The sequence below is a fragment of the Microcaecilia unicolor genome, chromosome 3, assembly GCF_901765095.1.
Source record: "Microcaecilia unicolor chromosome 3, aMicUni1.1, whole genome shotgun sequence".
Taxonomy (NCBI): Eukaryota; Metazoa; Chordata; class Amphibia; order Gymnophiona; family Siphonopidae; genus Microcaecilia; species Microcaecilia unicolor.
In genome coordinates this window covers 70,943,963-70,971,952 of record NC_044033.1, presented here as the reverse complement: position 1 = coordinate 70,971,952, position 27,990 = coordinate 70,943,963, and the positions used below count along the sequence as shown (strand labels likewise).

The window sequence follows — 27,990 nt, the reverse complement described above, 5'->3', positions numbered from 1 at the left end:
CCACTTCAACTGTAGTTTGCTCCATTCACAAACCTTCATGTATAGATGCTGCCAGTTAAGTATTGATGCCACATTTTTTAAAAACTTTGTTTCATTTAGAGGTGGAAATAAAATACATGGGATTAAGGAAAATGACACCCTTAATCCCTCCTATAAAGCTTTGGCCAAGACGAGCACTTAAAAAAAACCCCTGTGCATGTCCTGTGTGATATACTCATGTAAATACCGCTATGTACATATGGATATGTTATTTATTTATTTGTAGCATTTGTATCCCACATTTTCCCACCTATTTGCAGGCTCAATGTGGCTTACATTGTTCCGTAATGATGATCACCAATTCCGGAATAGAGAAATACATAGCTAAGATGGAAATGACAGAATTGGTTAGATATCCAGGTGAAGAAAGTTCATTTTCGTGATGAGAAATAAAAGGTATAAAATTAAACTTCAATCGTGATAAATCAGCTTGAACAGTCAGAAATAATACACTTCAATTGTGAATAGATTAGTTTGAAACAATCAGAAAATTAAAAGTTACATCTTGTGTCATTCTGGTGGAAATTTATTACTGGTGTTTAGGATGGTTTTTTTGATATGCCGTTTTGAATAGGTTGGTTTTCAGTAATTTTCAGAATTTTTTATGTTGTGTGTTGTTTTTATGGATTTTGGTAATTCATTCCATATTTGCGTGTTTATATAGGAGAAACTGGAAGCATATGTTAATTTATATTTTAGACCTTTGCAGCTGGGGTAGTGGAGATTCAGGAACGTAATAAAAATAATGGTCTTAGTGCCATTTGTTTGGGCATAACACATTACCAAAGAGGACTTCTATGAATGTAGACTCATGTCCCTGCAAGCCTGGAAGTACAGCCTCAGTCAATTTTGTGACCAATATGAGAGAGAGACAAGACTATTAAAACTGAGGAAAATATCCACTTTGAGGTTGGCTAACTCTTTGCAGTTTCGCAGATCCTTTGTTTTTGTTGCTTCCATCTCCTCATGCAGTTGCTCCAAAACTCTCTACATGAAAGGGCCACGTTTTAACACTTTGAAGAAGATGCCAGTCTCAGCTGAGACTTTATCTTAAAGCACAGACACCTTCAGCATCATCTAACAGGTCTGAACAGGAGGAACTTCAAAAATTACATGGCACAGAGCACCAACATCTTACTGCAGAATACCGCAACCATGGTGGCACGCCAGAGTGCAAAAAGTTAGAAAATAATTATGCGCCATCATCTATGCATAAGATCAGTCATAACTCTAGCAGAGACAAAGATGGCAAGCCAAGCTGAGCTTTTCAGAGTACATCTGATTGTGCCAGAGACCATTTTGTGAAGAGATACTTTAGAGCAGAATGGCACAGACAGACATCTATCTTTTTTTTGTACAAGACTTTGTGATGTAACCTTCTTCTTGGTGCATTACCATTGTGCCAGACACATCCCAACTGTACTCTTCAATGATAAAGCCACCAACATTTATTCCCAGTTCTGGTGACTACGGCAGATACATTATCTTTATCAGAACATCTCCATTTTTACAGAAAATGTTCAATGACTTTGTCAGGGGCTATTGCAAGGATCTTTTGGAGATGGAGTATTGAGATCATACTACTCCACAAACTTTTCAATCTACAGGATTTAATAATGTGCAGAGAGAAGTGCAGGCTTTTCCAGATCTGGTAGTATATCTTTTTCCTATCTCAGATTGGATTGCCACATTTTAATTCCCTCTTTTCATGATCTGAATATTCTCAGACTGTTCGAGAGGATTATAGAAATCCACAGTACAACCTAAGTGGCTCCTCACTTGAGAAGAAAGAACTCTTCACAAAAATCTTTCAGTTCCTCTCCTTAAGAAGACTTATTTTCCCAAATTTGTGCAATTGGATGCCAAGGAAAGTTTATTCCCTGCTCTAGCAAAAGGTGAAACTTAGAGCTAATGTCTTTTGGCCTTTTGAAATTTATAGTAGCTCCAAAGACCACAGTGGCAGTTCTAGTCCATCGTTTACTAAATAAACAAGTACAGTACTTGGCAAACTCTAGTGACTGTGCAATTAGTCTCTTAAGAAGTTAGATCTTAAATATAAGTAGACTTCTGTATCTAGGGGGTTTATAAATTTTACATGTTTATTTTCAAACTAGTTTGAGGCTTCAGGAGGGTGCTAACTTTCTGTGTATATTATCTATGCTTTTCTATCACAAAATTAAATATTTGGCACATTTTTAGGTAGCTTCCATAATTTAGTTGACCTTTTTAAGCAATACAGTTAAGCAATGGATGAATAGCTTAATGGTTAGAGCTGCAGGCTGAGAACCAGGGAAGCCCAGTTCAGATCCCACTGAAACTCCTTGTGATGTTATGCAATCCACTTAAAAGCCGTAAGACCTTAGTACACCTTAAGACAGATTTATCAAAATATAGTCTCTGTGCAGAAACTTCTGCAGATTTAGTAGTAAAGATATTCCAGTAGTTTCAATAAGAAAAATACTGGCAAAACCAGAGCAAATTTTGTTCTGGATCAAACTGTGGTGGATCCGCCTTTCTTCTCTCTGTTTTAAATAACAAGCATTTTCATCCTTGGTGAGAGAAAGGATTAGTACTTACAGTGAGGAGAAGTGCTGATTATCAAGAGGTATGTGACTTGCACCTATCAGTCCTTAATTTGATAAATTTAAAGTATTGATCATGTTTGAGTTTATAGTAAAATGGGACACTATAATGATAAATCTTTTTTATATTATGTTGGGAGAAAAGCTTTTGCAGTAGTAACTTATTCCCTAGATTGTGTTTTTAATTTACCTTGCAGGATTAAAGAATCTTCAGGGTGGCAACAAGTGTTTTCTAGTCCATATCTGGACTGGACTATTGAGCGCGTGGCTCTGAATGCCAAGGTGGTTGGTGGTCCTCATGGAGACAAGGACAAGATGGTGGCTATTGCATCAGAGAGCAGCATCATCCTATGGAGCATTCAGGACGGTGGTAGTGGTAGCGAAATAGGTGAGAATTAACAACTGTGGTCCATTATTTTACTTTTAAGTTGTAAATACTGGCGAAAAATGTAGTGTAATAACTAGAGCTCTGAATTGGGATTCAGAGAAACGCTGCAAACCAGTAGAAATATCCTCTACTTCTGATACTGTGGTGTTGAACAAATCATTTTGGGACCCTTTTACTAAGCCACATAAGCGTCTACACCTGCCAAAATGGAGTACTGCCCGACTACCATGTAGCTCTTGTGGTAATTTCATTTTAGGCTCACGTCCAATACACGCATCCAAATTTTTTTTTTGGGCGCGTGTAATGGACACGCATAGGTCATTAAAGGCCGGATTCTTTACCACTAGGTCAATGGCTGGCAGTAAGGTCTCAGACCCAAAATGGAAGCACGGCAATTTTGATTTTGCCACACATCCATTTTCAGCAAAAAAATAAGGCCTTTTTTACAGGCATGCTAAAAACTGGATCGGCGCATTCCCAAAACCCACGCCTACACTACCGCAAGCCATTTTTCAGCTCGCCTCTGTAAAAGGACCCCTTTATTTCTTAGTGATCCAGTTTGCTTTGTTGCAGTGATTTTAGTAAACATAATATCCACGCTTCCTTTTGAGAGCTCTTCCAGTTGCCAGAAATTTGCTACTAGGTAATCTACCCAAAACATGACAATATGGGCCCTGTCTACTAAGCCGCGCTGTAGGCGCTCAAACTTTTTAGCGTGTGCTAATAATAGAGACACCCATTATATTTCTATGGGTGTCTCTAGCATTAGCGCACGCTAAAAGGTTTGCGCACTTACAGCGCGACTTAGTAAACAGGACCCTATGTCTTTCAGAAGTATGCAATTGTAAGCAGAGTGGAAAAATTAGATAAAAGTTGTTGTGTAAATCAAATGCACTGGAGGGAAAAAAAGTCATTTTTGTAAAGGTTAATAGGTCACCTTCTAAACCCACAAATCTAAGGCTTTTAATATTTCTATTGGGTAATTACATATAACCTACTCAAAAATTAAAATGTTAAGAATTAAATGAAATCTTTCTATTTAGATTTGCCTCAGATCCTCACTTTCCTGAAGCATTTGTCTATGTTGTACATTGTATTGTTAACATTGAACGATGGATACAAAATTTTAAATGGGCCTATCTAGTCTGCCCAGTTAAAATTCATCCGTTTGGGGGAGATGAATATTTAAATTACAGTATGCAATTCAGCACTAACTTTCCCACTTCTCACCAAATTCGCAATTTGTTTTCCACCACTCTCCTCCATATTGGTCTTAAGTGTACCCAGAATCTGTTACCAGCCTTCATAGTAAGCAACTTCAAGTGCCCAGAACAAGAACATTTCAAAAATATTCTGCTTCTTGCTTCCTGTTTGGTGCTAAAACTAAAGAAAAGAACATTAATTTCTCTTTTCTTTACAGCAAAGAAACAACACCTGTTGGCCAAATAGGAGAAATACATGACAGGAGATAATTAATGCAGGAAAATATCCAGTATATTTTAAGGCTTAAAACACACTGATTCTTCACTATCATGTTGACCCAAAGTGTTGTCTATCTCCATAAGCTTCCTGGAATTCTCACCAGAGAACCTGCAGATTTGAGTCAAGCAACTTGACAACATTGCCTCCATCTTTATCCATTTTCCCTGGGATTCTATGTATAGCACCTTAATTTCCATGCAGAAATCAAAGCGCATTCTATAACAATGTGTGTAACTTAATTGTTTAACTAGCTAATCAGCTCCGTTAAGTGGATGTTAACAAGCAATTATCAGCATTAAATTGGAATTAATGTGGTGTGCATAAATTCTAAGTCGTATACTTTAAAAGGGGGTGTGGACATTTCTAAAATCTATGCATGTTATAGAATACAACCACTCTGCATCTAACCTAGGAGTTGGAATTTATGCCAACTACAACATGGTGTAAATAACCGCGACTAAATTTGGTTGCATGGAGAGGCGCTTGGCATAATTCTGTATACCGCTCAGAAATTTAAGCCTATTCTATAAAATTTTGATGTATTATAGAGAATACACCTAGGCATATTTTTTTCAATAAATATAAACGCCAAACAAACTGATTCACTCAGAATCAGAGATATATATATATATAGAAAAAAAGGAAGGAAAAGCCTCAAAGAGCTCCAAATCCACAGATTTATAGAGCGAAATGTGATCTTAATGAACTACTCTTCATCACTGGCAAAAACCTTCCGATGAAGCATATTTTTCATTTTTAAATTTTCACTATCCATGTTCTTATAAAACATCTATGTATACAGTCACTTCTTTAAATATTCAAAAAAGGCAATCCATAGCTCTGCTAGAATAAGTGAGTAAAACTCCTGCTTTATCGATTCAGATATCAAATGCACTTACCTTTAGAAAGCACATGCAGAGCCGAGATTGCCAGTGTTTTGCTTAGCTACTTCACGGTCCACAATAAAGGGGCTAATCTACAGAAAGAAAAAATAATCAGACTTAGTTCACAGTACTGTATACACATGCACGTCTCTCTCTCTCTCAGTCTCTCACATCTTTGGACAGCATTTCCATTTCTCAAGGCTGCCTGTGGAGGTGGTAGTCTGACGTTTTTAATCATCGCACACTTCATATATTTTTCAAATGTCAATGCGTACCATGTAGTATGTTTTTATATAAAATTGAAAATACTTAGCTGCTATGTGACTCTAAGTTGTTGGCTCCTAACATGTACCACGTTTTGCTGATTCTTCTTCAAGGAACCCAAGTTAACTTTTAAGCCTGTGTAAAATGTCCCTCAGTGCTGAACTTCTGAATCGCTAACTGACAAAAGACACCTGGGCAGTGGGTAAAAAGCCTGAAAAAATAAATGGCCACGTGGTAAGTTTGCACTTACCGTGTGACCATTTTGAGGGGAGCGCTTGCCGCCACTCATTGATGTGGTGGTAAGGGCTTGTGCAGTAACCTGGCAGTAACCAGGCAGTGCGTGGTGCTGCTCGATTACCGCTGGGTAACTACTACTACTACTACTTAGCATTTCTATAGCCCCCTATGGTAATATTTTTCTGGCATTTCCATTACTACTACTACTACTTAACATTTCTAGAGCGCTACTAGGGTTACGCAGCGCTGTACAATTTAACAAAGAGAGACAGTCCCTGCTCAAAGAGCTTACAATCTAATAGACAAGTGAACGGTCGGTCCGATCGGGGCAGTCAAATTGGGGCAGTCTGGATTCACTGAACGGTAAGGGTTAGGTGCCGAACGCAGCATTGAAGAGGTGGGCTTTAAGCAAAGACTTGAAGATGGGCAGGGAGGGGGCTTGGCGTAAGGGTTCAGGAAGGTTGTTCCAAGCATAGGGTGAGGCGAGGCAGAATGAGCGGAGCCTGGAGTTGGCGGTGGTGGAGAAGGGTACTGAGAGGAGGGATTTATCCTGTGAACGGAGGTTACGGGCGCCAGAACTACTGCTGGAGGCCGCATTAGGCCTGCAGTTCCAAATTGCCACACACCAACCCTTTAGTAAAAAGACTCCAAAATAACCATTAGATGGAGAAAAGACCTCAGTGGATTACATGAATTACCCAATATAATTAAAGTCATTGGTAAAAATCACCATCATTGGTTGAAAAACTCCACACTTCAGAAAGTGTACAAAAACAGTCCCAACTTATTTAAGATTATATATTTCAAAATTAGGAAAACAAGAAAACAAAATAACTTTCCAGGTGAAGGCGCTTGTTAAAATTTGGGTTCACCAAAGCGGCATACGAGTAATCTAAACTTTAGTACTTCTAACAAAGCCCTCCATTTCACCACAACCTCATCAGGGGAGAACCAGCTAGGGGATGAACAGGAGAGAAAAAGCTTGTTTGCGTTACCATTAACAAAAAGAAGCAATGTAAATTACTCAGAACCAAATAGAACTCAGAACAATGTCAACAGTTTCTAGTAAGTTGCTTCTAATAAAAATGTTGGCTAGTGGCTATAAATAGTGTTCAAAATCTTCTCCAATCATGAGGAGGAAGAGGAGAACCTTATATTTCAATTGGCTAAAAAACAGTCAAACATTGAAACAGCTAGCTGAACCAGTCGTAGCTTCATTAGAAATAAAGATTTCCATTCAATCGCAGCATTATGACTGTTAGGGATATGTTTACTAAGGCGCGTTAAAAGTTTTTAATGTGTGTTAATGGCTGACGCGCATTAAATGCTAATACGCCTGTAGGAATGCATTGTCATGTTATCATTTGAAGCGCCTTAACTTTAAAGGCACATTAAAAATGCTAACGCGCCTTAGTAAACATACCCCTTAGGTTCTAAAGAAGTAAGATGAAAAATCCACATTTGTTCTAAACAGTCGGCTGATTTTAAAAACTATATGGAATGACTAGAAGATGAACTGATTGGAACATCAAGGCTTTTCAAAATGTAGGACTATGCTGATAGTTTTCTTTGGTGACATTTTGGTGATCATCTGTTCATGAATATTGATGTCAGTTTAGGTTTTGTTTAATTTTGTTTGGTATGTTTCATGTATTTATGAGTATATTGTACTTCACTCTGGATAAGGACGGGTTATACATAATAAAATCTAAATCTAAAATGAATATAGTTACATGATTCTGAGATTAGGCTCGCTGGTGAGATAAGTAGATACATTCTCCCATGTGTTAGGTACACAAATAATGTATATACAAGGTTGTAATGAAACAAATACCTCGGAAAGTCAAAATTGAGCCTCCAGATGGGGCTTGCAATACCCATTCAAGTGCAGCTCATTGTATAAGGAACAGAGTGCACATGGAGATTTGATTATGCAGTTTCCTTGGGAAATGTGTTTCTTTGACCTGTTGCTGTCTGCCCTTTTTTAATGTGAGTAATTTTATCCGCACTGAGGAGGGAATAATGAAAGTTTTGATACCTTGAAACTGTGAAAGTTCTGTTATTCTTCCTTGTTATTATTTTTTTCACATTTGTTTATAGGAGTTTTTAGTCTTAGTGTGCCTGTGGATGCTCTTTTTTTCATTGGAAACCAGTTAGTGGCAACTAGTCACACGGGGAAAGTAGGCGTTTGGAATGCTGTGACTCAACATTGGCAGGTGAGTCACTTTGAAGAATGGAATGTAATATGATTAAAGTCTTCCAAGAGTGACATATCAAGAAGTAAACAATATTTTTCATTTCTCTATTAGTGCAGAAGATGCCCTTTCTTTCCATGTGTGTGTTTTTTTTTTTTTTTTTTGCACGGCTGACTTCCATATACCATTTATTCATTGTTACAAAATATAAGTAAATAAGACACCACCCATGCTGTACCCCTCCCTCCAAAAAGACCGAGCAATTCTATAACTGGGCGCCCTATGTTAGGTGCCCCAATGGCACATACTGAGTGCCAATCCAATCCAATTCTATAATGGCAGCTGTAAGCACAGATGCTGTTGTAGAATAACAAGCACAAAGCTTCATTTGTGCACACAGCTGCACTTGATTATGCCAAATCAGTGACAGGCTTAACTGGGTGCACCTAAGTCCTGCAATGCTACTCATGTAAGTTACAGTATTCTGTAACTTAGATGCGTAAATGGGAGAAACCTCAATGCTCAGCCCAGGTGTACAGCTCTCATGCAGTTACACACAATGCCATTTAATGGCAAGTAGTGCACATATGTGCAAAAGTGCCAGTAATCTTGGCACTTAAGAACACAGTTACAAAATTGCCTCTGGGCAGACTTATCCATTAGACACAATGGGCACAGTGCCTAGGACCCATGAAAATGTTTTAATTTTTTTAAATCAGAAAGAATAACACTGAAGTAGAAGTTATTTTCTTGCCTTGCCTTTTAGCCTTGAAATTATGCACAATAGAATACAAACACATAAAATACAAATCAAATATATATACAATTCAAGTTAAAAGTGACTATTCTCAACTCTGAACCAGAGGGTTGATATTCAGTAAAGCAACTATGGTGACATAGCTTTGAGGGGAACTATGAAAAATGAGGAAATAGAAGGAAATTAAAAGGAGCAATCATAAGGATTAAAAGTCAACATGAGACTTAAAATATGTTTAAAAATATCATATTAGAAGACCATAGAAAATATATTCTGCAAATTAAAAAAATATATACTTATATGACTTCTACTGCTACTTATTTCTACTAGGCATAAGCAGCACTATACATAAACACTAAGGGATGATGCCTGATTGACAGAGCTTACAGTCTATTCAAGACAGACACAGGGTGAAATAAGAGATGATAGTTCAAAGGGGGGAGGGGAATCAATTGTCAACACACCTGGGAGGGAGTGGAAAACATGAAAAAGGATCTGCAGTAGCTAGAAGAATGGTCTAAGGTTTGGCAATTAAAATTCAATGTAAAGTGATGCACTTAGGGAGTAGAAATCCACGGGAGACATATGTGTTAGGCGGTGAGAGTATGATATGTACGGATGGGGAGAGGGATCTTGGGGTGATAGTATATGAGGATCTGAAGGCGACGAAACAGTGTGACAAGGCAGTGGCTGTAGCTAGAAAGTTGCTAGGCTGTATATAGAGAGAGGTGTGACCAGCAGAAGAAAAGAGGTTTTAATGCCCCTGTATAAGTTGTTGGTGAGGCCCCACCTGGAGTATTGTGTTTAGTTTTGGAGGCCGTAACTTGCTAAGGATGTAAAAAGAATTGAAGCGGTGCAAAGAAAAGCTATGAGGATGGTATGGGATTTGTGTTACAAGACGTATGAGGAGAGACTTGCTGGCCTGAACATGTATACCCTGGAGGAAAGGAGAAACGGATGATATGATACAGACGTTCAAATATTTGAAAGGTATTAATCCGCAAACGAACCTTTTCCGTAGATTGGAAGGCGATAGAACTAGAGGACATGAAATGAGATTGAAGGGGGGCAGACTCAAGAAAAATGTCAGGAAGTATTTTTTCACGGAGAGAGTGGTGGATACTTGGAATGCCCTCCCGAGGGAGGTGGTGGAGATGAAAACTGTAACAGAATTCAAGCACGCGTGGGATAAACATAAAGGAATCCTGTTCAGAAGGAATGTATCCTCAGAAGCTTAGCGGAGATTGGGTGGCAGAGGCGGTGGTGGGAGGCGGGGCTAGAGCTGGGTAGACTTCTACGGTCTGTGCCCTGAAAATGGCAGATACAAATCAAGGTCAGTAATACACAGAAAATAGCACATATGAGTTTATCTTGTTGGGCAGAGTGGATGGACCGTGCAGGTCTTTTTCTGCCGTCATCTACTATGTTACTGTCCTGCTTATTTTCTCTCAAGTCTGGCGAAATCGATATAATCGAAAGCCGATTTTGGCCGGCCTCAACTGCAGTTTGTCGCGGAGCCGGCCAAACTTCAAGGGGGTGTGTCGGCAGGGTACAGAAGGCAGGACAGGGGCGTGGTTAACAGATGGCTGGCTTTGCCCGATAATGGAAAAAAGAAAGCTGGCCCTGACGAGCATTTGGCCGACTTTACTTGGTCCCTTTTTGTTCACGACCAAGCCTCAAAAAGGTGCCCCAACTGACCAGATGACCACTGGAGGGAATGGGGGATGACCTCCCCTTACTCCCCCAGTGGTCACCAACCCCCTCTCACCCAAAAAAACCCATTTTTTTGCCAGCCTCTATGCCAGCCTCAAATGTCATACCCAGCTCCATGACAGCAGTATGCAGGTCCCTGGAGCAGTTTTTAGTGGGTGCAGTGTAATTCATGCAGGTGGACCCAGGCCCATCCCCCCTACCTGTTACACTTGTGGTGGTAAATGGGAGCCCTCCACCCCCCCCCCCCCCAAACCCACTGTACCCACATGTAGGTGCCCCCTTTCATTCCTAAGGGCTATGGTAGTGGTGTACAGTTGTGGGGAGTGGGTTTTGGGGGGATTTGGGGGGCTCAGCACACAAGGTATGGGAGGTATGCACCTGGGAGCAATTTTTGAAGTCCACTGCAGTGCCCCCTAGGGTGCCCGGTTGGTGTCCTGGCATGTCAGGGGGACCAGTGCACTACAAATGCTGGCCCCTCCCACGACCAGATGCCTTAGATTTGGCCGGGTTTGAGATGGCCGGCATCAGTTTCCATTATCGGCGAAAACTGATGCTGGCCATCTCAAACCCAGCCATCTCTGACATTTGGCTGGCCCCAACTGTATTATCGAAACAAAAGATGGCCGGCCATCTTTTTTGATAATACGGTCCCTCCACGTTACTATGAGGGACGTGCAGGGCAAAATATTTGGTTTTGTTTAATTTTCTCTATTTGTAGGAGTTTACATTTTTTTTAAATTTTTGTTTCAGAGGCAGTGTTTTAATACTGTCCACTCTTATGTGAAATGTGCACACTACTTTCAAGCATATATGTTCTTCACAAATAAAAGGCAATTCTATAATCTCATTGCACGCGTGAATGTCTAGAATACTTCACTTAGGTAGGTATGTGTACAGTTATCCACGTTGGTGCAGGCAGGGCATTTAAGTGTTATTTTGGAGTTGCCCACTTAATTTACAAAGTGCTTATTTGTAAGGGTGTCATATACATGGGTGGAGCATGGACAGGACATGGGTGGTGTACCCATTTATGTGTGTAACTTACAGAATACTATAAGTTACATTCGTCCCCTGCTTCATTTAGCTGCCTATACTTTCCATCTCTGTGATTGGTGTATCTGCAGGTGCCTAAATGTTAGGTACACCAATACTGGCTTGTAGTATCTATAATGGAATCTGGGCACCCAGATTCTTTTATAGATTAGGCTCCTACTGTGCAGCAGCCTATTCTATAAATAACTTATATTCCGCCATATCTCCAGTGGATACATAAGTACAAATAAGTACATAAGTAATGCCACACTGGGAAAAGACCAAAGGTCCATCGAGCCCAGCATCCTGTCCACGACAGCGGCCAGTCCAGGCCATGGGCACCTGGCGAGCTTCCCAAACGTACAAACATTCTATACATGTTATTCCTGGAACTGAGGATTTTTCCCAAGTCCATTTAGTAGTGGTTTATGGACTTGTCCTTTAGGAAACCGCTTAGCCCCTTTTTAAACTCTGCTAAGCTAACCGCCTTCACCACGTTCTCCGGCAACGAATTCCAGAGTTTAATTATGCATTGGGTGAAGAAACATTTTCTCCGATTTGTTTTAAATTTACTACACTGTAGTTTCATTGCATGCCCCCTAGTCCTAGTATTTTTGTAAAGCGTGAACAGACGCTTCACATCCACCTGTTCCACTCCACTCAATATTTTATATACTTCTATCATGTCTCCCCTCAGCCGTCTCTTCTCCAAGCTGAAAAGCCCTAGCCTCCTTAGTCTTTCTTCATAGGGAAGTCGTCTCATACCCGCTATCATTTTAATTGCCCTTCGCTGCACCTTTTCCAATTCCACTATATCTTTCTTGAGATGCGGCGACCAGAATTGAACACAGTACTCAAGGTGCAGTCGCACCATGGAGCGATACAACGGCATTATAATGTAGCATGATATGAGTTTGGTTAACATCCTTACACCTGTTTTCCATACCTTTCCTAATGATACCCAACATTCTATTCACTTTCCTAGCCGCAGCAGCACACTGAGCAGAAGGTTTCAGTGTATTATCGACGATGACACCCAGATCCCTTTCTTGGTCCGTAACTCCTAACGTGGAACCTTGCATGACGTAGCTATAATTCGGGTTCTTTTTTCCCACATGCATCACCTTGCACTTGCTCACATTAAACGTCATCTGCCATTTAGCCGCCCAGTCTCCCAGTCTCGTAAGGTCCTTCTGTAATTTTTCACAATCCTGTCGCGAGTTAACGACTTTGAATAACTTTGTGTCATCAGCAAATTTAATTACCTCGCTAGTTACTCCCATCTCTAAATCATTTATAAATATATTAAAAAGCAGCGGTCCCAGCACAGACCCCTGAGGAACCCCACTAACTACCCTTCTCCATTGTGAATACTGCCCATTTAACCCCACTCTCTTGTTTCCTATCCTTCAACCAGTTTTTAATTCACAACAGGACATTTCCTCTGTAGCCTTTCATGAGGTACCTTGTCAAACGACTTGAAAATCCAGATACACAATATCAACCGGCTCCCCTTTGTCCACATGTTTGTTTACTCCTTCAAAGAATTGAAATAAATTGGTCAGGCAAGATTTCCCCACACAAAAGCCTTGCTGACTTGGTCTCAGTAATCCATGTCCTTGGATGTGCTCTGTAATTTTGTTTTCGATAATAGTCTCTACCATTTTCCCCGGCACCGACGTCAGACTCACCGGTCTATAATTTCCCAGATCTCCCCTGGAACCTTTTTAAAAAATTGGCGTTACATTAGCCACCCTCCAATCTTCCGGTACCACGCTCGATTTTAAGGATAAATTACATATCACTAACAGAAGCTCCGCAAGCTCATTTTTCAGTTCTACATTACATTAAGAAAGCTTCTCAATCGGATGGAATTACAAAAAATTAAACAAATTATGACAAAACTAAATTAAACTTGGTCTACATTTGAAAATAAAAGTATCTTCAACTGTTTTTTAAATAGAAAATGCAATGTAATAGTTTTAATGTTTGATATGGAATAACATTCCAAAATTTTATGGCTAAGTACTGGAATTAATTAGATAACTTTTCAATCTAATACCCCGAATATTTAGAGATAATAAAGTATAAGAACTTATAGAACGTGATCCTCGTCCCCTAGATAGCATAAATACATATTTAGATAGATTGCATTTTGACCCCTTAAAGTTTTAAAAACCATACAAGCTATTTTAAATTTAATACGCGATTGAACCGGCAACCAATGTAGTTTTAGAAAAAGTGGAGACACACTCTCAAATCTATTAGCTCAAAAAATCAATCTAGCAGCTTTATTCTGAAGGAACTACAATTTTGTAGAAGCTTTAATGTAATCTATCCATGTAAGAAATTACAACAATCTAAATATGGTAAAAAACTAGCCTTCTGGTCCCTAAATGGGTGTGCACAATTATATGGAATTGCCCCCATAGTGCATACTTTTCACAGTCTGGGAAACTTTATTTTTTTTTTTTTTCTTTCTTTCTGTTTTGGGCTAAAAATGACATGAAATGGCATTTTTTTCAAATAAAAGCACATTTTTAGCCAACATGCATTGGTAGACTGGAGAGGCTAGATGGTCTTTATCTGGCCTCATTTTCTGTGTTTCTGCCTTTTAAAGCCAAAAATACATCTTTTAGAAAATGGAAAGCAGGACCTCATGAGGAAAATAGGAAGGTGCATAAACACTTGAAATGAAAAATAATACAATGAAGCAAACCAAAACAATTTGAGGATAGACTTGCTAAAGAGACAAAACATAACAAACTTATGAGGTAGTCGGTTGGACCATTAGATGATAGAAGAGTTAAAGAAGTCTCAAGGAGCATAAGGCCAAAGCAGAAATTGATTCTTTCCTTTGTTTTTTATTCTAGGAGATACCCGTGCTGTAACCATTCTTTGTATATACTGATTAAGAGGAACTGAAACAAAGCAGTGTGAATCTGGAAGAGATACTATAGCAAATTGACAAGCAAAATAATATCAAATCATTGGGCTTGTAGAACTTGAATGTAAAATTACAGACCTGCTACTGTACCTATCATTCAAATCTACCTGTTTACCTGAGGACACATGGATAGCCAATATGATGCAGTTTTCAGAAAAGGCTTCCTATGTATCTCATGTCACTACAAACATTGAGCCTGGCATTCATGCCAGGTGAACTAGTGGAAGCTATTGTTAAGAAATTACTGGTCATATGGACAAAGAGTCTGCATAGATTTAGACAATGGAGGGTGAGTTTAAATAATCTATTAGAATTCTTTAAAGTGTGGATAGCCATGTGTATAAAGGTAAACTGGTCAATAAAGTCTTTCACGATAGGAAATTAAAAAGTCATGGGATAGAAGACAGTATTATTGTGGATTTGTAACTGGTTAAAAGATAGGAAGCAGTTTTCCCAATGGAGATGGGTAAATATTGGGAACTTGGTTATGACTGATGTTTGATATATTCATTAAGATGTAGAAAAAAAAGAACAGCAGATGAATTGATCTGATTTGCAAGTGAAACAAAAATATTCAAAGTAATTAAACCTCAAGTAGACTGTGAGGGTCTCCGGAAGGATCTTGCCAGACTGGAAAACTGGACATTGAATGACAGTAGGTTTTTTTTGTGGACTTCAGGTTTTTTTTTTTTTTAATGTGTGTTTTGAGTTCTCCGAGGACAAGCAGGCTGCTTGTTCTCACTGATGGGTGACGTCCACGGCAGCCCCCTCCAACCAGAAACTTCACTAGCAAAGGCCTTTTCTAGTCCTCACGCGCCCATGCGCACCGCGCATGCGCGGCCGTCTTCCCGCCCGAACCGGCTCGTGTTCGTCAGTCTTCTTTTGTCCGCGCTCGGGACGGTCGTGTTTTGCCGCCGTTTCGTGCCCCTCAAGTTGACCTCGCGCGTCTTTGCGATTTTCGCTTAAAAAAAAAAAATAGACTGCTCTGGTCTTTACCCCTTTCCCGTGTTTCCAGCTTTTCCCCGCGTAAGTTTCCTTTCGCTTTCGGGACCGGCCTATTTGGCCTCGGTACGGGTTTTTTCTCCCTTCTTTTTGGTGCCTTTCGTCATCATCGAGAATTTTGATTTCGCCGGCGTGATTTTTCCGCCCATGTCATCGAAGTCTTCCAGCGACTTCAAGAAGTGCACTCAGTGCGCCCGGGTAATCTCGCTCACTGATAGGCACGCTTCGTGTCTTCAGTGTCTGGGGGCTGGGCACCGCCCGCAGGCCTGCAGTCTTTGTGCTCTTTTGAAAAAGAGGACTCAGGTAGCGAGATTGGCCCAGTGGAACGCGTTGTTCTCGGGCTCTTCGACGACAACAGCACGGGCATCGAGTGCATTGACGTCGACAGCATCGAAGTCTTCGACCTTGGCATCGGCATCGACTGCATCGAGGCTTCTACCTCCTGCATCATCGGTACCGAGACATCGAAAGGCTGCGTCGACGCCGGTGGTACCGGGACCTCCGTTATTGCTGATGTCGTTGGACGGTGGTGCTTCGTCTGGAGTGCAGGTGAGGGCTGTCCATTCCCCTGCTGGTGGCGGTGAGCCTTTGGGTGGGTCTCCCCCTGCCCTGACGGCTCCTGCGGTACAGCCCCCCCGAGATCGACCTTCTTCGGCCTCGGCCCCGAGGAAGCGACAGTTGGATTCTACGTCCTCCTCGTCGGTACCGGGAAGCTTCGGTGACATGCTTCGCTTGAAGAAGTCAAAGAAGAATCGTCACCGGTCTCCTTCCCCTCTCGATACCGAGAGCTCTGGGTCGCCGAAGCAGTCGGCACCCAGTAGGCATCGGCACCGGGAGGACCGCTCACCCTCTGTTCAGGAGGTGTCGATGCGCTCCCCCTTGGACAGCCCGGAACCGCCTCCACGCCCGGAACAGACTCTGACCTCGACGCCTGCATCGGCTTCCCAGTCTTTCTCCACAGCCGCTCTGCACGAGAGTCTCCGGGCCGTTCTTCCAGAGATTCTGGGAGAGCTGTTGTGCCCTTCTCCGGTACCAGGGGTGCTTGCGCCACCGGTACCGTCGAGTGAGGCCTCAACTGGCCCCTTGCCCGAGGTGAGGTCTCCGGTATCGGTACCGCTTGCGGTACCGGCTACGGCCGCCTCCCAGGCAGACTCCCCGACGACGTCGGCGGAGGGAGCTTCGCCGGTGCTGGCGAGGGAGTCCACCTCTCGACGCTCCTACCGTGGCCGTGTTTCCACCGAGTCGAGTCGGGCACGGCTTCAGACGCAGGTTCGTGAACTTGTGTCTGATACCGATGGTGAGGCCTCGTGGAAGGAGGAGGAGGACATCAGATATTTCTCTGACGAGGAGTCTGATGGCCTTCCTTCTGATCCCACTCCCTCCCCTGAAAGGCAGCTTTCTCCTCCCGAGAGTCTGTCTTTCGCGGCCTTTGTCCGGGAGATGTCTACGGCCATCCCCTTCCCGGTGGTTGTGGAGGATGAGCCCAGGGCTGAAATGTTTGAGCTCTTGGACTATCCTTCTCCACCTAAGGAAGCGTCCACAGTACCCATGCATCATGTCCTAAAAAAGACATTGCTGGCGAACTGGACCAAGCCATTAACTAATCCCCACATTCCCAAGAAGATCGAATCCCAGTATCGGATCCATGGGGCCTCAGAGCTGATGCGCACTCAGTTGCCTCACGACTCTGGTGTGGTGGATCTGGCCCTAAAGAAGGCTAAGAGTTCTAGAGAGCATGCTTCGGCGCCCCCGGGCAAAGATTCCAGAACCTTAGACTCCTTTGGGAGGAAGGCCTATCATTCCTCTATACTCGTGGCCAAGATTCAGTCCTACCAGCTCTACACGAGCATCCATATGCAGAACAATGTGCGACAGTTGGCGGGCTTGGTGGATAAGCTCCCTCCTGAGCAAGCCAAGACGTTTCAGGAGGTGGTCAGGCAGCTGAAGGCGTGCAGAAAATTCCTGGCCAGAGGGGTATATGATACCTTTGATGTTGCGTCCAGGGCCGCTGCTCAAGGTGTGGTGATGCGCAGACTCTCATGGCTGCGTGCCTCCGACCTGGAGAATAGGATCCAGCAGTGGATTACGGACTCCCCTTGCCGAGCGGACAACATTTTTGGAGAGAAAGTCGAACAGGTGGTAGAACAGCTCCACCAGCGGGATAACACTTTCGACAAATTCTCCTGCCGGCAGCCTTCAGCATCTAGCTCCTCAGGTAGACGTTTTTATGGGGGAAGGAGGGCTGTTCCCTACTCTTCTGGTAAGCGTAGGTACAATCCTCCCTCTCGCCAGCCTGTGGCCCAGGCTAAGCCCCAGCGCGCTCGCTCTCGTCAGCAGCGTGCGCCTCAGCAAGGCCCCACGGCTCCCCAGCAAAAGCAGGGGACGAGCTTTTGACTGGCTCCAGCAGAGCATAGCCGACATCAACGTATCCGTGCTGGGCGATCTACCGGTCGGGGGGGGAGGTTGAAAGTTTTTCACCAAAGGTGGCCTCTTATAACCTCCGACCGTTGGGTTCTTCAAATAGTCCGGCAAGGATACACCCTCAATTTGGCCTCGAAGCCTCCAAATTGCCCACCGGGAGCTCAGTCCTACGGCTTCCAGCACAAGCAGGTACTTGCAGAGGAATTCTCCGCCCTTCTCAGCGCCAGTGCGGTCGAGCCCGTGCCTTCCGGGCAAGAAGGGCTGGGATTCTATTCCAGGTACTTCCTTGTGGAAAAGAAAACAGGGGGGATGCGTCCCATCCTAGACCTAAGGGCCCTGAACAAATATCTAGTCAAGGAAAAGTTCAGGATGCTTTCCCTGGGCACCCTTCTTCCCATGATTCAGGAAAACGATTGGCTATGCTCTCTGGACTTGAAGGACGCCTACACGCACATCCCGATACTGCCAGCTCACAGGCAGTATCTGCGATTTCAGCTGGGCACACGTCACTTCCAGTACTGTGTGCTACCCTTTGGGCTCGCCTCTGCGCCCAGGGTGTTCACAAAGTGCTTGGCTGTAGTAGCAGCGGCACTTCGCAGGCTGGGGGTGCACGTGTTCCCATATCTCGACGATTGGCTGGTGAAGAACACATCCGAGGCAGGAGCCCTGCAGTCCATGCAGATGACTATTCGCCTCCTGGAGCTACTGGGGTTTGTGATAAATTATCCAAAGTCCCACCTTCTCCCAGTGCAGAAACTCGAATTCATAGGAGCTCTGCTGGATTCTCGGTCGGCTCGCGCCGACCTCACAGAGACGAGAGCCAACAACTTGTTGTTCCTCGTCTCGCAGGTGCGGACGTCCCAGCAGATCACAGCTCGGCAGATGTTGAGATTGCTGGGCCACATGGCCTCCACAGTTCATGTGACTCCCATGGCTCGCCTTCACATGAGATCTGCTCAATGGACCCTAGCTTCCCAGTGGTTTCAGGCTGCTGGGGATCTAGAAGACGTGATCCACCTGTCCACGAGTTTTCTCAAATCCCTGTACTGGTGGACGATTTGGTCCAATTTGACTCTGGGACGCCCTTTCCAAATTCCTCAGCCACAAAAAGTGCTGACTACGGATGCGTCTCTCCTGGGGTGGGGAGCTCATGTCGATGGCACCATGATTCTGATCGCTCCTTTTTGGCCGCGTCAGATCTGGTTCCCTCTCCTTCTGGAGTTATCCTCCGAAGAACCGTGGAGATTGGAGTGTTTTCCGACCCTCATCACACAGAACGAAGGGGCACTTCTGCATCCCAACCTCCAATCTCTGGCTCTCACGGCCTGGATGTTGAGAGCATAGACTTTGCCTCTTTGGGTCTGTCGGAGGGTGTCTCCAGTGTCTTGCTTGCTTCCAGAAAAGATTCCACTAAGAGGAGTTACTTCTTTTTATGGAGGAGGTTTGCCGTCTGGTGTGACAGCAAGGCCTTAGATCCTCGCTCCTGTCCTACACAGACCCTGCTTGAATACCTTCTGCACTTCTCTGAGTCTGGTCTCAAGACCAACTCTGTAAGGGTTCACCTTAGCGCAATCAGTGCATACCATTACCGTGTGGAAGGTAAGCCGATCTCAGGACAGCCTTTAGTTGTTCGCTTCATGAGAGGTTTGCTTTTGTTAAAGCCCCCCGTCAAACCTCCTACAGTGTCATGGGATCTCAACGTCGTTCTCACCCAGCTGATGAAACCTCCTTTTGAGCCACTGAACTCCTGCCATCTGAAGTACTTGACCTGGAAGGTCATTTTCTTGGTGGCAGTTACTTCAGCTCGTAGAGTCAGTGAGCTTCAGGCCCTGGTAGCCCAGGCCCCTTACACTAGATTTCATCATAATAGAGTAGTCCTCCGCACTCACCCTAAGTTCTTGCCGAAGGTAGTGTCGGAGTTCCATCTGAACCAGTCAATTGTCTTGCCAACATTCTTTCCCCGTCCGCATTCCTGCCCTGCTGAACGTCAGCTGCACACATTGGACTGCAAAAGAGCATTGGCCTTCTACCTGGAGCGGACACAGCCCAACAGACAGTCCGCCCAATTGTTTGTTTCTTTTGATCCCAACAGAAGGGGAGTGGCTGTGGGGAAACGCACCATTTCAAATTGGCTAGCAGATTGCATTTCCTTCACTTACGCCCAGGCTGGGCTGGCTCATGAGGGTCATGTCACGGCTCATAGTGTTAGAGCCATGGCAGCGTCAGTGGCCCACTTGAAGTCAGCCACTATTGAAGAGATTTGCAAGGCTGCGACGTGGTCATCTATCCACACATTCACATCTCATTACTGCCTGCAGCAGGATACCCGACGCGACAGTCGGTTCGGGCAGTCAGTGCTTCAGAATCTGTTCGGGGTTTAGAATCCAACTCCACCCCCCTAGGCCCATGTTTGTTCTGTTCCAGGCTACACTCTCAGTTAGTTGGATAAGTTGTTAGGTCAATCTCAGTTATGTCCTCACTGTTGCGAGGCCCAATTGACCATGTTTGTTGTTTTGAGTGAGCCTGGGGGCTAGGGATACCCCATCAGTGAGAACAAGCAGCCTGCTTGTCCTCGGAGAAAGCGAATGCTACATACCTGTAGAAGGTATTCTCCGAGGACAGCAGGCTGATTGTTCTCACAAACCCGCCCGCCTCCCCTTTGGAGTTGTGTCTTCCCTTGTCTTTGTCTTGCTACGTACGGGACTGACGAACACGAGCCGGTTCGGGCGGGAAGACGGCCGCGCATGCGCGGTGCGCATGGGCGCGCGAGGACTAGCAAAGGCCTTTGCTAGTGAAATTTCCGGTTGGAGGGTGCTGCCGTGGACGTCACCCATCAGTGAGAACAATCAGCCTGCTGTCCTCGGAGAATACCTTCTACAGGTATGTAGCATTCGCTTTCTGGATCCTGAAGGCCTCAATGTTGCATATATTTTTCAGTTTTGGATCATCCTCTTAAAAATTTCTGTAATAATCCTTATTATGACATAGCTGGGCTACCAAAGTCCCATTCTGATAACAAGTTCCCCTGCTAGTGGTTGCGTAAAAGCTCATGAGTACGGAGCACTTGCATTCTGCTGTTTGATGAGGCACTTAGGCATTCCAGGCAATTGCCTATCTGTGATTAGACCATGTACATTTATTTATATGCAAAAGACAAATATTAAAAGTAAATAGGATTATCCCCCCCCCCCCCCCCCCCCCACACACACAAGGCAGCCTGACATAGAATAAGGTAAACCCAAAACTAGGAAGGGTAATATTTAGAGTAGACTGGTTTGTACTGCTGCTTTAAAATGCAGCTTCATGCATGAAATTAAAATTTATAAATTGTATGTAGAAGAATTTTCTTTGATTAGTGTGTACTTTATCATGGATTTGGATTTAGATCATGCTTTTTTAGTTGTAGCTCAAGGTGAGTTACATTCAGGTACAGCATTATCCTGTCCTTGGGGGGCTTGCAGCCTGTTTGCTCTTTAGGCAGAGGATGGTTAAGTGACTTGCCCAACATCACAAGGAGCTGCAGTGGGATTTTAACCAGGCTTCCCTGGTTCTCCGCTCATGGCTCTAACTATTGGATTGTTCCTCTACTCGTGAACTAAACAAGATTAATATGAAAATTCTTTTAATTAATTTTATTTTTGTCTGATCTTTATTTGTAGGTTCAGGATGTTGTACCTATCACAAGTTATGATACTGCTGGATCTTTTCTACTACTCGGCTGTAATAATGGCTCCATATACTATATAGGTATAAAAAAAAAATCAATCTCTCTCTCTCTCTCTGTTTGTGTGTGTGTGTATATATATATATATATATATATATATTTTTTTTTTTCCTCCAAGGAAAAGCAGGCCTTTACTATTCTCACATCTGGATGATGTCATCCTCCAACCGAGACCAGTGCAGACACTGTCTAGCATATACAACAAGTAGAACATTCTAGCAATGTGCCACTGAGCATGCACGGGTGCCTTCCACCCAATGCGTGAGTGCAGGTTCCTTTGTTTCATGAAGCTGAGAGGCCATGCTTTCGTGGGTTCTCTTCAGCTAATATTGATATTTTTTCACTGACTTCTCGTGTGGGTTTTTCCTTAATTCCTCATTTTCGTCATAGTTTTTATTTTCAGTACCTTCCCCTTTATTTTATTAGATTTTCAGCTTTTCAGGTTTCCTTTCTTATTTGCGCAGCTCTTTAAGCTCCTTTCAGGCTTGAGCACCAACCTCAATTTGAACTTTGCCCCTTTTTAGTGCTCAAGATTCAGGAATTTAATTTGGCTTTTCTCGATGTATAAGAAGACCCCCCCCCAGTGGCTTCAAAAAGTGCACATGATGTAATCAGGTGATTTCTGTCACGGACCCGCATGATGGGTACATTGGGTACTTTGGGCGTGACCATCAGCCTTATTCTTGTTCTCTCTGTTTACAAATGCAACTAAGGGTACAGAGGGTTTGTCGGGTCCAGCAGGAGAAATGTTTTGACTCCTTGAAGGCCAGTCCATCGGCATTGGCCCAGATTTACTTGCTTCCAGGAAAGATTCCACTAAGACAGTGGTTCCCAAACCTGGTCCTGGAGGCACCCTAGCCTGCCAGGTTTTCATGATATCCACAGTGAATATTTATGAGTGAGATTTGCATCCACTACCTCCACTGCATGCAAATTTCTCTCATGAATATTCATAGTGGATATCCTGAAAACATGACTGGCGTGGGTGCCTCCAGGACCAGGTTTGGGAACCATTGCTCTAAAAGGTGTTATTCTTTTAAATGGAGAAGGTTTGCCATCTAGTGTGAGGGCAAAGTCGTCTCTCTTTCCATATGCAAATACTGCTTGAATACCTTTACATCTGTCTTAGTCTGGTTTAAAACCAACTCTATAAGAATACATCTCGGTGCAATCAAAGCTTACCATTTTCGTGTAGGGGATAAGTTCATCTCTGTGTAGTCTCTAGTTTGATTCATGAGAGGTTTGATGTTGTCAAAGTCCCCGGTCAAACCTCCTACTGTGTCATGGAATCTCAATGTCGTTCAAACCTACCTGATTAGAGCTTCTTTTCAGCAACTTGCCTCCTGTCATCTGACGTATAAGGGTTCTGGCAGATTGCTCAGAGAGGAAGGGATGGATTTTGCTAATGTTATAGAGAAAGAAATGACAGGTTTTGGCAATCTGCTGAATGTGAGCAGAGAAGGAGAGAGAGGAGTCGAAGATGACCCCAAGGTTACGAGCTGAAGAGACAGGGACAATGAGTGCCATCCACAGAAATAGTGAAAGGAGGGAGAGGAGAGGTGGATTTAGAGGGAAAGATGAGAAGCTCAGTTTTGGCCATGTTAAGTTTCAGATGATGTTGAATCATCCAGGCAGCGATATCAGATAGGCAGGCTGATACACTGGTCTGGATGCTGGTAGAGATTTCGGGGGTAGAGAGGTAGATCTGGTAGTCGTCAGCGTACAGATGGTATTGAAAGCCATGGGATGATATCAGAGAGCCAAGGGAAGAAGTATAGATGGAGAACAGGAGAGGACCGAGAACAGAACCCTGAGGTACACCGATTGGTAGAGGGATAAAAGTGGAAGAGGATCCATCAGAGTGTACACTAAAGGTGCGAAGCGAGAGGTAAGAGGAGAACCAGGAAAGAACAGAACCCTGGAATCCAAGTGAAGACAACGTATCAAGGAGTAAGCTGTAATCAACAGTGTCAAAAGCGGCAGATAGATCAAGAAGAATGAGGATAGAATAGAGACCTTTGGATTTGGCCAGTAACAGGTCGTTGGAAACTTTTGCAAGTGCAGTTTCAGTTGAATGAAGAGGGCGAAAGCCAGATTGGAGTGGGTCAAGAACGGCTTGAGATGAAAGGAAGTCAAGACAGTGGCGGCGAACGGCACGTTCGAGAATCTTGGAGAGGAAGGGGAAGAGGGAGATGGGTCGATAGTTGGAAGGACAGGTAGCAATCCAGTGTCAGCCACTTACTAAGCTCTGCCAACAAGAAAATGGACAGCCATAATAGATCACACCTGTGCAACCAAAGCATCTGTCGTCTTTTTGACCATCCTTTATGGTCACAGCCAGTTCCTTCTAGAATATATACTCTTCCCTTCCTGTAAGGGATTGAGTGCAGTATTTTTTTTTTTTTGCCTCAAACCCATACCCATCTGCTTCAGGAAGAAATCACACTTCTTCTCCAGTCAGTTTAGACCAGAAAGAGGAAAAGTACCAGGGATTCTATTTCAAGACCCTCCTGGTTCCCAGGAAAAAAAAAAGGGGAGGGGGATTGGTTGCATCACATTTTTAGACTTACAGACTTCATCTACAAAGAAAAGTCAATATGAATACTGCCCCCTGCTTGATGGAAAGAGATACACTTGCAGAATCTCAAAGATGCCTCTATATATATATGCTGGTTGGAGGGTGCAATGAGAGGAAGAGGAAATGCTGAATGAATGTGAGAAAAAGAGAGAGAGAGAGGGGTGACACTAGATGGGCAGTATTGAGAGAAAGGAGGATATTATGAATAGATGGAACCAGGGATAAAGGAGATGCTGGATGGAGGAAGGATATGAAAAAAGATGCTGAATGGAAGGTAAAATGAGAGAAAAGGAAGATGATGGACAGATGGTACTGAAAAGAGAAAGGGGAGATAACTGAATACAGAGGCGGATGAGAGAAGGGGAAGATTCTAGATGATTAGGAGGAGGAGAGACAGGAGGTGCTGGACAGATGAGGGAGTGGAGAAGAGAGAAAGAGAAGATGTTGAGCATGCTGGTACCATATAAGAGGCCATTGGGGTGGGTTGGCAAAGAGATGAATGACAAGTGGATACAGATAGAATTGTAAAGCACAGTAATTAGAGATTGGGGATATTTATTTATTTATTTGTTACATTTGTATCCCACACGGTCTTATCTCCAACTACACTTCCCGAACTGCAAGGGCGTCAAATATAAGCTGATTTTCACCTCTTCTTTTCGCTACTGGAGTCCCAAATACTGGAATGCTCTTCCGCAGCACCTCAAAATGCAAATGGACCACATCCTCTTCAAACAATTGCTAAATACTTCTTTGTAAAAACGTACTCCCCTAGTAACTCTGCTGATTGATACACCCTGCACACTCCCCCACCCTGCTTAGTTCCCCATTGTTAGCTGCTGCTCCCCTTGTCTTTCCTTTGTCAACTTTAACTGTATTTTCTTAATTTGTAATTTTCCTAATTTTCTGTAAGCCACATTGTGCCTGCATGTGTGGGAAAATGTGGGATACAAATGAACCATAAATAAATAAATAAAATTTTCCCACCTTTTTGCAGACTCAATGTGGCTTACATAATACCATTAGGTGATCGCCAATTCTGGTATGAACAAAATACAGAATGAAGTTGTAGTAGGGTAAAGCTCATGTGTGACAAAAACATTTAGGGATTGTAAAGAGGAAGAAGGGTTTAGTTATTTCCAGTATGGTTTTGGTTTCGTTGTGTTGCAGGGTTCAGGCATTTAGGTTGGATCATTAGGGTATGCTTTTGTGAACAGGTTAGTTTTTAGTGCTTTCCGGAAGTTTAAGTGGTCATAAGTTGTTTTCACGGCACTTGGTAATGCGTTCCATAGTTGTGTGCTTATACAGGAGAAGCTTGATGCATAGGTTGTTTTATATTTTAGGCCTTTGCAACTTGAGTAGTGGAGATTTAGGTAAGTTCACGATGATCTTGTAGTGTTTCTGGTTGGTAGGTCTATGAGTTCAGTCATATCTCCCGGAGCTTCACCGAAGATAATTTTGTGTACCAGGGTGCAGATTTTGAACGCAATACGTTCTTTGATTGGGAGCCTATGCAATTTTTCTCGTAGGGTTTTTTTTTGTGACATTTGTACCCCGTGCTTTCCCACTCATGGCAGGCTCAATGCGGCTTACATGGGGCAATGGAGGGTTAAGTGACTTGCCCAAAGTCACAAGGAGCTGCCTGTGCCTGAAGTGGGAATTGAACTCAGTTCCCCAGGACCAAAGTCCACCACCCTAACCACTAGGCCACTCCTCCTGGTGCTGTCGAATCTCATTTTGCCAAATATGAGCCTGGCTGCTGTGTTTTGAGGCAGTTTGGAGTTTCTTTATGATTTGTTCTTTGCATCCCGCATAGATTCTGTTGCAATAGCCTAGATGGCTTAGTACCATGGATTGTACCAGGTTGCGGAATACTTCCCTCGGGGAAAAAAAGGTTTCACACGTTTGAGTTTCCACATTGAATCGAACATTTTCTTTGTTGTAGATTTTGCTTGGTTCTCTAGCGTGAGGTTATGGTCAATTGTAACTCCAAGAATTTTCAGGCTTTCTGAGATGGGGAGGGTGTAGTCAGCTGTGTTTATGTTGGTGGGCTTGTTCGTGCTGTATTGAGATGAGAGGATGAGACTGTGTGTTTTTTCTGAGTTGAGTTTGAGTTGAAATGCAATCGCCCATGAGTTTATGATGTTCAAGTTAAGTTTGATTTTATTGGTGATTTCTGATGCGTCGTGTTTGTAAGGGATGTATAGTGTGAAATTGTCTGCGTAAATGAAAGGGTTAAGGCCAAGATTGGAAAGGGACTTGGCTAGTTGGGTCATCATTAGGTTGAAAAGAGTTGGTGATAGTGGTGATCCTTGAGGTACTTCGCAGTCTGCTTTCCATGGTGATATGTTCGAATTTGATTTTACCTAGTATGTTCTGGTGGTTAGGAAGCCTTTAATCCAGTTAAGTTCACTTCCGCCAATCCCGAAGGATTCAAGGATGTTTAGTAATATTTTATGGTTAACCATGTCAAACGCACTAGACATGTCGAATTGTAGGAGAAGTACGCTTTTGCCTTTGCAATTTCTTGTTTAAATTTGGCTAGTAGGGTAATTAGAACTGTTTCTGTGCTGTGGATGGAGCGGAATCCTGATTGTAATTCATGTAGAATTGAGAATTTATTTATGTAGTCCGTGAGTTGTTTGGTTACCAAGCTTTCCATCAGTTTTAACTGCCAGTGGGATAGATGCTACTGGGCGGTAATTGGTGATGTTGTTTGTTTTTTTTCTTGTTGTCTTTTGGTATTGGGGTGAGTAGGATATTGCCATTGTCCTTAGGGAAGAGACCCTATCAAAACATGTACTTTAGGTGGGATGTAAAGTCTGCTATGAAGTGGTGGGGTGCAGATTTTATTAGATAACTGGGGCAGGTATCCAGTTTACAGTGGGTCTTGGAGAATCTGCTAATCGCTTGGGTGACTGTTTCTTTGGTGAGGAGAGCGAAGCTTGTCCAGGTTCTGTCTGCTGGGTATTCTCCTGGGATTGGGTCCATGCGTTCGATGAAGTTTTCAATGTCGGTATTGTTCTGAGGTAGCGTATTGCATAAGTTTACAATTTTTTCATTGAAGTATTTGGCAAGTTTGTCTGCAGATGGAGTGCCCGTATTGGTTACGGTGACTGGGGTTGTGTCTATTAGTTTGTTCATGAGTTGGTAGAGCTTTTTTCATGTGTTTGTAGTCTGGCCCTATTTTGGCTTGTCTAATAGTGTAATTGTATTTTCTGTGAGTTTGTTTCCATGCGTTGAGTGCCTGTGCCTCTTTTGTTTTTTTCCATGCTTGTTCGAGTTTTCTAGATTGTGTTTTTATTTTTTTAGTTCTTCGTTGTACCAAGGTATCCAGTTGTGCCTACGTGAGGTTCTTGTTTGTAAGGGTGCTATTTCATCTAATATACTTTTGCATCTTTTATCCCAGTCTGAGAGATAGTGTGTGAAGTCGGTTTGTGCTGTCCACTCTTTATTGTATATTTGTTGCCAGAATGTTTCCGGGTCTATTTGGCCTCTTGTACTGTAGGCTGTGTGTTCTTGTGTACGGTATGAACCTTTTTTCCACCATTGCAGGGATAGATTTAGTTTGTAGTGGTCTGACCATGGTGTGCTTGTCCTTTTGATTTCTGACATCAGTAGGCTCTAGTCTGTGGACAGTTTGTGTGAGATAAGGTCGAGTGAACCAGAAGAAAAAGTCTTGAAGGCAGGGAGGGGATGACCTACATGGAAGGAGCTGGAGAGATATGAGAAGGTAGAGGAAAAT

At 43.2% G+C, this 27,990-nt stretch overlaps 1 protein-coding gene across 1 annotated transcript in view; it reads left to right on the top strand.

Moving 5' to 3' along the window:
• Positions 1-27,990, top strand: part of KCTD3 (potassium channel tetramerization domain containing 3) — a 263,829-nt gene that overhangs the window by 104,283 nt on the left and 131,556 nt on the right. The window contains exons 8-10 of the mRNA XM_030196030.1: positions 2,819-3,009; positions 7,977-8,092; positions 21,603-21,690. Of these exons, the coding sequence (XP_030051890.1) occupies positions 2,819-3,009; positions 7,977-8,092; positions 21,603-21,690 (395 nt within the window). The remainder of the gene's footprint in view (positions 1-2,818; positions 3,010-7,976; positions 8,093-21,602; positions 21,691-27,990) is intronic.